The following is a 10,753-nucleotide window of genomic DNA, read 5'->3' on the forward strand; positions in this document are numbered from 1 at the left end:
ATGTTGTATGGCTGAACACATCACTACATTTATTGCATATAATCAACTGAGTCTTGTGATAATATTAATTTTTTTCTAAGCAGAGATTTTCTTCCTCAGATTTCATCTTATGAGTATGTTCCCTCAGATCTTCTAATTTTAATGTCCTTTTAAGATGTTTATTCAGTATACTAGCAGACGTTTCAGCTGAAAGCTTTCTTCAGTATGTCGGTTCACTGCTCATAAAATGATCTTATACACAGTCTGTGAGTATTATCAGGTGTTCATTATTAAACAATCAACTGGTTCATAAAATAACAACGATAGGGACAATAACACATCAGGCATATAGCTCCTCAGAGTTGGAATTGAGTCGTGAAAAAATGCTTTAAATGCCAGTCCCAACAGGATTCAGCTCTTGAAAGGAGCATGGCTTGATATTCTCTGTTCATGTGCCATCGTTCTGCCTGAAATATTTCTATCCTGTCAATATACACTTTTCATACATTGGCCCGAAGCTGTCAATGTGTCCTTGCATAACAAGCACATTATTGTATTTCAAAACAATGCTCAAGCGCTCCGACCACATGTGGTAAGATGGGAAGACAGAACTTTGGACAATGTTAAACAATGTCAGACTGAGGAATAAATTGTTTTGACTCCTATTTACAATCAGCGTTGGTGTTCGTTTCTTTCAAATCTTGACAATTTAAAAATAGAATCATAAAAAATTACGTCAGATATTTTTAATAGTATTCTCTCACAAACTGGGCACAGTATCGCTCCATAAATTATGAGTATCCCAATAGATAGGCATGCTAAACGATTCCTTTGAATTCAAAGCAGCATTATCATACTCTTACACATACCATCCTGCGTGAGCACAATATGTGTGCTAACGCTCATGTTTCCGAGCCCGTGTGTGTGTGTGTGTGGTGGCGTCTAGTTAAACGAGATGCAGATGGCTGGTTTGGGCCTAGTGCGTTGCAACCTGGCAGGCATCAGGCTGAGTTTGCTGCAGAGTATTCGGCTCTAGAGCCAGGCTCTCCTCTGGAAATATACTCACCCCCCTGCAGCAGAGCCTCAGCGTGGGCTTTCCGCCAGCACTGATCTCGCCAGGAGGTCTGGGCCTTCTCAAAAACACACAGCCTGCCCCACAGGTTTACAACAGCCAGCTCAATACACCCTTATATCTCTGGTTCTCCTGAAGAGGCTGGACTTGTGCATCACAGTCTGAATCCAAACTCTCAAAATCATTGTTTTTGATCACCCTTCCTGTCAAAAAAGTCCAAAAAAGCTGCCAGCCGGTATGGAGTAACATGAAAGAGCTAATGAGCTTGCGAGTGGAAACATTCGTGTTGTACAATCACAAACAGGTGGTTCAGAACTGCTAGGTGTTTGCTGTATTTATTTGATGCATATGCGGATGATGATGGAGACACTTTTGAAAATTCCTCTACAAGAATCACATGCATATGAGAAGGTCTTGTTCGCCTGTGGTTTACAAAACACGATGAACACCAGTAAACACTGATAAGCGTTCTGGGAAATGCGGTCACTGGATGAACCGCTGCACGTCTACGATGGTAATTCATCCCCTTTGAACAGTAGTGAGATAGAACAGTGAGGTAGCCGAGCAAAGTGCAAAAGCTCCGTAAGGTTTCTCATCTCACATCTCACCCTCTTTTGCTTGATAGGTGGGACTATTTGATCCATCGGCAGCTTTGAAGATTAGAGACGTTGATTTATAAAAGCCAAGTGGCCGCTAAAACATTAACTAGTGCCTTTTACTGTTACTGACATAGATAAACACACAAACACTGAGATTACTGATGACTGATTATCTATAAAATCTGACAAACAAATGTATCGCCCTTCTGTGTTACTGAACTAAAGGATCTATATAAATCACTTTTTAATATTAAATATAGGTCTAGTGCTTTAATTTTTCAGAGAAAGAATAATTCACCCAAAAATTAGACTTCTGTTTACATTTGTACATTTACAGTATGTAACCGGTATGATTTTCTCTGCTAAACACAAACGTGAAGAAAAAAAGAAAAAGATATTTCAAGAAATGTTCAACTGTTTTTGTCCATACAATGAAAGTCAATGGGGTGCACACCTTTAAGCACCATACAGCTCCAGTGGTTTAATCCATGTCTGAGCCCAAACCAAAAGGCAATGTGTTCTTCCCTGTCACCTGACTTAACGCCCTGACACACGCACCAATGAGATTTGATGTATCTGATGTGTTGCCATATGTGACCCTGGACCACAAAACCAGTCTTAAGTCGCTGGGGTATATTTGTAGCAATAGCCAAAAATACATTTTATGGGTCAAAATGACTGATTTTTCTTTTATGCCAAAAAATCATTAGGACATAGTAAAGATCATGTTCCATGAAGATATTTTGTAAATTTCCTACCGTAAATATATCAAAACTTAATTTTTGATTAGTAATATGCATTGCTAAGAACTTCATTTGGACAACTTTAAAGGCCATTTTCTCAATATTATGATTTTTGTGCACCCTCGGATTCCATATTTTCAAATAGCTGTATCTCAGACAAATATTGTCCTATCCTAACAAACCATACATCAACTGAAAGTTTATTTATTCAGCTTTCAGATGATGTATAAATCTCAATTTCAAAAAATTAACCCTTATGGTTTTGTGGTCCAGGGTCACATATTTATATGAGTATGATATGATGGTATGAGTAAACATGAGTTGATTGATTATTTGATTTGATTTGAGAATGGATCACTACTTAAATGGATAATCCACCCCAAAATTAAAATCCTGTCATTTCAAAACACAAGGTTAGGCTTTCATTTACCATATTTAAAATGTTCTATGTATATGCGATGATCAGTATGTGAATATAAGTTCAGTTAAATCTGTTCATTATATAAAGCAATCATGTGTTTTCAGAAGACTTTAAACCACTCAAAGCGTATGAATATGTTTTACAGTGACTTTATAAAGTGCCAAAGTTTTGTAACTTTCCCTTTTAGGTGAACTAACCCTTTAAGTTTCAGTCTGTTCAGCATAGAAATTGATCGTATTAAACCACTGGATCATGGTTTACTCTTACATTACCTTTATGACTGTTTAAAACCTTGAAACTCCACTGACTTTTATTGTATGGGCAAAAACAACTGAAACATTCTTCAAATATCTTCTTTTTTGTTCTGCAGAAAAAAAGAAAATCATAGTTAGAAACAACATGAGGGCAAGTAAATGATGGCAGAATTTCAGGTTTTGAATTAACTATTTATTTACATTTGAGAAGAGCAAACGAGCTGTACATTTTCTTCTAAAACGTGAATTATAACGTGTCCTGGGAGATTAGCCCAATGGGGTCACCTAAGTCATGTCTTCAGAATATCGACCTGCACTGCCAGGCAAGAATTTCAGATTCAGGCCCAAGAGAGCTCTAAAACACTTCCAAGTGTGCATTTAATGTTCAAGGAGATCATGCAACTATGTGAGACAATATGTTCAAACTGGCAGAGTCATATTGTGGTTTGGCAAGTGGTAGGGATGTTAGGGAGTTAAACGTAACTTTGTGACAGAGAAACAAGTACATGCGGCAAATACGAAGCGATTTGGATTCTGACAGCGATTTGTTTTAATTCTAACATTAGAGGACAGAAAAACATCCCTGATTCATCTAAAACCACAGTCTGAGATTCAACACATCCTTCTGTCATTAAGATTACATTGCTCTTAAACATTTCGTTTTCTTTACTAAAACGTTCACATTGTACTGCCTCATCTTGTCTGCTCCAGCAAAGCCTGTAAGTAAATCCTCTTTTATAAGTACATTTACATGCACAGTTATAATCAAGCTACAGCAGGTTATTGCAAATCTGAGCTACACACTATACAAGTTTAAATAACACAATGCATAATAGCATAATTGAAGGACTAAATACACGCTGTCTGTTTTTCACACCAGGTGTACATTGGAGAGACCAATTGTAGTCCGATTAAAGTGTATATATGCTGGACAAGCCAAGCTGCAGTTGCTTTTTTCAGGTCTGTTAATCTAAATGTAAAAAAAAAAAAAAAAAGATTGGTATGCTTTCAGTTGGGACTAATGACATTTTAAAACGACAAACTGTTGTTTCAGTCCAGTGGAAATGACATTTTTAAAGTGCATACAGAAGAAAATTAAAATGATAACTTTGCAATATAAACACTGTTACTGAACTGAATTGGATCAAAACTGAACTGACTGAGCTAAAGACATAATTTCCTTCTGTAGAGCTGCTGTAGAGCCAAATCAAATTTTTAAATTGATTTGATTAATTTATAAACATTGACACTGTTATGAACTGAACTGATTTAACACTGAACTACCTTGAGCTAATTATGACGCTAGTGTCTTTTATGCTTAACAGCTGAAATTGAAGTTGTTTCATAACTAATGAACAATATTTACAACATTAACACAGTTCTTTTCCTGTTTATAACTGTGAAGTTGCTTTGAAACAATCTGTATTGTATAAAGTGTTACAAATAACTGTGACTTGACTTTAAAAGGATTTTTTCATGCAATGTAGATTTAAATGATGTTTTCCCCCAAGTACGGAGTGATATTCCCATTTCATTAGGATGGCCTTTCTCTCATCACTTTGTATTCTTGACAGGCTTCAGACTGTGGCTCAATGCATTAAAGAATTATGCCTCTCAATGGCATGAGCTGATCAATATCGTAAGGCCACATTAACAGGGCTCTCAGGGGTTTATAAGGGTCCTTTTCCACTCTAGGATCCAATCAGTTAAGTGCAGTTCAAGTGAAACCTAGGTCTCTTTGCAGTCCCGCTTATTGATCGCTATCTCTTAAACACTCTATTTTTCACTCACTTTAAAACCTCCCTTATTATCTCTGTCTAAAATCCATCTCTCCTATATGTCTTCTTATCATATTTAGTAAGTGAAATTCACAGCACAGCATTACGGTTCAACTCAAGCGCTTTGGTGAAATTTCCTTTCAGTAAGAGTTTGGTCTAGTACATGAACACATATAAGAACCAACAAAGACAATTGCACTGAAATACTCCCCAGCATGCTGGAATGTTTCTCCTACATATACTGCTGAAAGAGGACCAAACCCTCTGTCAGATCATTTACATCATACATTTCCATATTTAAGTTTAGGTTATGAATGAGAGGCTGCCATAGTGTTTCTGTAGGTGCATTTGGCCGTCACACACACACACACACACACACACACACACACAAAGGTTTTCCCTTGGGTTCTGCCCTGGCTCAGAGGTGTCACACGGCTCTTTCTTCTCCTGTATAAGCTCTGTTTGCTTTAACGCTGCCCACCCCTTCACTCCTCTCTTTTCACTTTTTCATTTCTTTTCATTCTCTTGCTCTTTCTTTTCATTTCGGCACTGGATCTGATGGCACTGCACTCAGGAAAAACACAGCTGAGGAATGTTCGGCAAGAGCGTTGGCTCGTTGACAGCAAGATGGATGCTGTGAGTGACGATCTTTTGTGCCCCATGTAAGACTCACACATGCAGGCCCCGGTAAAAATAAAGTGTCAAGGATACAGGGGAGCAATTCATTTCTGCTGTACGACAGTGGCGTCTAAACTGATTTGTTTGCATTTCCAGAGAACAGATAGCCTACATGTTGGGCTTAGTCAGAGAGAGGAGAAAAAGAACAAGCTCTTCTTTTCTAAGATGAGTCAAAACAGGCATTGAAAACTAACTGGGCAGGTGCAAAATTAGCTACAAAATGTGTGATTGATGACAGATGATGACTATCAGGCTCTTTTCATTATAGTTATGATTCAGACTAGTTTATTCACAGCCAGACATTATTTGCATGTCCAAATGACAGTGCACTGTCATTCTGCTATTGAACTGAACTGACTCAATAAACAGATGCATAACACATTAAAACATCATAATTATTTATCACATATTAGGATGCAGACCGTTTCACCCACAGAGGTACATGCTTTTTTTCTTACAGATATTCTATTTAATACAATGTAAGTGAAATCACATAAATACACAAAGGGCATTGTAAATATTAATGTTATTTTATTTTATTTTATTTTATTTTAAGGAATGTTTTAATCAACAGGAATTATATACATAAGTTGCACCCATAAGAACTTTTCATAACCCAGATATTTATCTTATCTATCTGACTGCTGATAAACAGTCTGCTTTAAGAGTGCTACAGCTTGGTTTGGGCCATTTTAAGAGCAGCCAGACAATTCAGTGCAAATTATGACAGTTAATTTCATTTATGAATTAGGTCCCTTGTCCATTGAATTAAGCGTCATGGGTTTATCTCTTTAGGCATAAGCAATAGACTAAAAATCCATGTTCCTCCAGCTAAATTTATCATGTTGTGATGCTGTGTATTTCAAATATCTGTGTATGCAAAATGTATTTTTATTATTACTAATTTTACAAATAATGTTATAAATAATTATAATAATAACAACGATAATAATATGTAAATAAATACTGGGTAATCTTACCAGCTCTGTCTGATATAACTTAGTCTAATTCGATCATTCTAGTTTTTATTTGTATTTTGTTTGTAATAAATAGAGAATGTATAAGTAATAAAGAAAAGTAATAATAATAATAATAATAATAAAGAAAGCAATGAATATGTCTGGGATTTTATTTTAATGACAGTGATAATATTGAGTGCACGTGCCAAAACTCCAGGCGGCTCACTGGCAGACTTTTATCACATTGCTCTTTGGACGACAAAATATGTTGTTTGTCTTTGTCGCGTCAGTCTCTAAAGACACCTGTTCATTTTTTTATGACCAATCCCCCCCACACACACACACCCTCATTATACGTGATGATGCCAAATATATACTACTGGTTTGCCCATAAACTAATAATAATCGCTATGAATGTTAGTTGTTGTTTTTTTATTATTATTTGTACTATACAGTAAAGAAATATACGCGTGTGGCACTGCTGATAAAATAAACATTAACGTGCATCTTAACCAGCTGTATTGGACAAATTATTTCAAATTTTTGTTCAATTATATTTTAGCGCATTTTGTTCAAAGGTACAGTAAATAAGCCGAGTCTATGTTTCTTATACTTCCATAGCCTATTATTTTTTATTATTATTATTTTAACGTAAACTTTTATTAAATAATGCATAAAATCGTTTGCAAAACAGACCTTAAAGTGAAGCTATATACATTAATTATGTTCCTAAGACATTTATTAAAACTCTGTTCGATGCCGACATTTGTAAAAATCGGCATATAATTATAATTTCGTAATACATTCTATTTGTTTAACTTTGACAGCAGTAGATACTTGCTACTTACCTCCAAACCACTATTTCAAGTTTTAAAACATTTGATTTTTTTTTTTTTTTAAATTCTCCAAATCATTTAGCCTAGTGAATTTTCGATAAAGCTGTCACTTTTAAAAAGAAAACACCCGCACTTTTTACTTGGCAGTCATGGCTGGTTTCTAACTCATCTCAAACAAATTGTAAGTGCGACGAAAGATCAACGATATGTCTTTGGTGATGTGTTCTCGCCTTAGTCTACGCGCTTTCCAAAAATGATGCAGAAATATAAAGATGGACCTACCGACACATTCGTTGGCTTCTCTGGCGGTTGCGCGCTGCCAGGGTCGGTCATAGTGAAAAGGTTTGCATCTGTCACACTCTGGTCCGGCTGTATTGTGCTTGCACTCGCACACCAGGTTTCCATCCCGGTCTTTGACGCACCGTGACGCGTGTCCATTACACTTACATCTGCCTCCGACCTGCAGGTCTGACACGGCGTAAAAATAGGAATCTCTGGCCAGTTCCGAGTCATCCTCATTTTCGTCTCCGAAAGTGTGCAGTCGGCTGAAAGTCACCTTAATGTCAGTGGCGGTCACCCAGTCCTGAAGTACAGGTGAATTGTCAAAGTCGTGAGCGGAGGGTCGCCCGTCCAGGGTGCTGAACGCGATCAACCCGCCGGAGAAAGGGTGCATGTCGGTGTGAGAATCTGTGCAGATGGCCTCTTGCTCGTTTTGCTTAGTGATCGTGGCTTTGCTGGGCTTGTTGAACATCTTTCTACACTGGGTCGAGTAGTACTGGAAAGGCACCCAGGACTTTCCGTAGTCCATCGATTTGAAGATAGCCATGGACTCTGGTCGCGGTGAGCAGAACTGCAAACTCACGTAGGTCACCTCGAATTTCTTGCCCAGGGACAATGTTAAAGTCACGTTTTGAGGATACTGGATGTAATTGTCCGACTGCCAGCAGGTGAGATTGTGAGGATTGTTTAGGTCGGTTAGGTAAGCAGGTGGGTGATACTTCTTTGGGTCCGACGCGTCGCACGTGTGGCAGTTTCTGTGCTTTTCATCCCCTTTCTCAGTAACCACACAGTACCGACTCGGCGTTTTGCCGCAGGTGCTGGACGCGCGCACTTCATTCCCGAACGCCGCGTTGACGAAATCGGGGATGCATCTTCTGGGGTGACCGTTCTCGTCGTAGCACGGATCCGGTGGGGAGGTCTGAGCGGCGAACATGCTCATGCCGTATCCGCCGACAGTCCCTTTGACCACACAGCAGAGAGTCACCAAAGTGACCATAGCATCCGAGACCCTCAACATCATCATGCGCCTTCCTCAGTCGCGCCTGTGCTGAAACACAGCCGTGTCCCAATGCTTTCACTGTTTGCAGATGGAAAATCAGTTGACAGTCTGAGCGTGATCAATCCACAGCCGATATGAGACCGCGATCAAACCGCTTCCAAATAACAAACTAATGCGAATCTAAATCTGACTCCAGCATATGTGCAAACTCCAGGATCTAAACCACTACGGGAGATCCGACAATATTTACGCTTTCGCAATTAAAGAAAATCGTAATTGGAGAAATTTCCACACAGATCACTGTACCTCGTCAAACAGTTGAGAAAAGTCACAAAACAATCTCAGTTCGCGCTGGCTTTCTTATTCCGTGAGTATTGGACACGCGCTTTCACTTGTCTGGTTCTTGGATCTCTGCGCATGTAGAGGATATAAGAAGATCCCGTTTGTTTGAGGTCTAGTGAGATAGGAGACACTCACGTTGCCCCCTCTCTCTCTCCCTCTCCCTCTCCCTCTCTCTGTATCTGCTCTATGGAGAAAGAGCCGGACGCGTCTTTACGCAGGGTTTATTCATCTCCAGCAGTGACACTCGAGAGAACAACGACATCCACTGGTAGATTATCAATAAAACCGGCAGACGGGGATTGAACAGAATATAATAGAAGCGCAATTTTAAAATTAGTAAAACATAGGCCGATTCAATATCTTCGCTGTAGCTAATTGTCGCGTAGTCTATATTTCATTTATAAAATAAAGGGTATAGAGAGACTTTAGAGATTATTTTTTTAATGCTTTTTTAAAACAACAATGTCGAGTACAACAACAACAATAATGCTGATTTCAGCAGGACGTGCACAAAATGTGAATTTATAATTTTACTATTTGGTCATTGTGTTCTGGAAAATTAACTTTTTTATTAACGACTTTATTTTTGCCATATCAAAGGTTTTCGGTTGGTTCCTTATTATTTTATATAGCCTACTGTAGCATCCAAATTTAATGACTTCCTTTGGTTTACGTGTTTGATTAACATATTGTTATGAATAAGTTACCAGTTCTTTAGTAACCAATTTAATAAGCCTCCCATTATTAAAGGCAAACAGCGACAACAAAGCAAATAACTTTTGTTTAGCCATAACAGCTATTAATTGAATTTTGCATGAAAAATCATGGTCTTCGCATTTCTAACACTTTTTAGATCGGATGTGGAATTTATTAAGTGTTTTCTCTCTCTCAGTACAGTAATTTAAATCTAAACGTGAACATAGCCTACCATAAACTTTTATTGCTTTTATTTTTTTAATAATTACTTGTACAACAGACTAACCCAAACCTTGACCCAAGGTCTTTTGCATTATTTAGGCCGACCGTATTTATGAATATAAATAAATATTATGAATAATAATAAATAATAGAATTGTAACGCCACAAAGTACGTTTGAATAGATTTCAACTTCTGGGTTTAATTTTGTCTTAAAGTGTAGCTCAGTAAAGTATTGTTATTAGTTCCCACAATTAACAAACACTTTTACAGATCATGCATTTTTTATATTTATAACATGTATGTCCATTGTTTAAATCATTATATAGGCCTATAAATATAAAAGTTTGTATATATATATATATATATATATATATATATATATATATATATACAAAAAGAAAGCCTAACTCATGCTCTGACAAAATTGTTTTCTGCGTGGTTACTTTGTTATTTATATTAGGCAAATAAAGCAAGGTTATGTAAATAAAACCAAGGTTAGGCTATATTTTCAAAGAGATTATTTATTTATTTGATTGTTTGATTTGTATGCTTGTTTTTTATAGGCTATAACCCTGTATTTTGGATTGTTTTATATTTTAATGTTTTTTTATATATAAATATATATATATAGGCTATAATGTACTGTGTCCTTGAGTGCCTTGAAAGGCTGATGTATGTATGTAGCTAGTATTTATTTAATTTATCTAACAGCGGTCGAACGTGCTTGTATTGGGCTAGATATTTGTATATTATTACAAACAGGCCTCAGTGATTTTATGTAGGATACATATAGGAGCAGACTATATATTTTGTTTCCAAACGAATACAGACTTTTCGGCCTATTAAGATATTTGTGGCTTCCATTTGAGGAAGTTCAAGCTCAAAAGCCATATT

General features: G+C 37.2%; 1 protein-coding gene across 1 annotated transcript in view; it reads right to left on the reverse strand.

Annotated features, from left to right (window-relative positions):
- Positions 1-9,194, reverse strand: part of LOC306879646 (netrin-1) — a 68,282-nt gene extending 59,088 nt beyond the window's left edge. Inside the window, exon 1 of the mRNA XM_079432784.1 lies at positions 7,602-9,194. Within this exon, the coding sequence (XP_079288910.1) occupies positions 7,602-8,622 (1,021 nt within the window). The 5' untranslated portion in view covers positions 8,623-9,194. The remainder of the gene's footprint in view (positions 1-7,601) is intronic.
- Between the last annotated feature and the right edge of the window lie 1,559 nt (positions 9,195-10,753).

The sequence above is a fragment of the Barbus barbus genome (genome assembly GCF_936440315.1).
Source record: "Barbus barbus genome assembly, chromosome: 13".
In the NCBI taxonomy this organism is placed as follows: domain Eukaryota; kingdom Metazoa; phylum Chordata; class Actinopteri; order Cypriniformes; family Cyprinidae; genus Barbus; species Barbus barbus.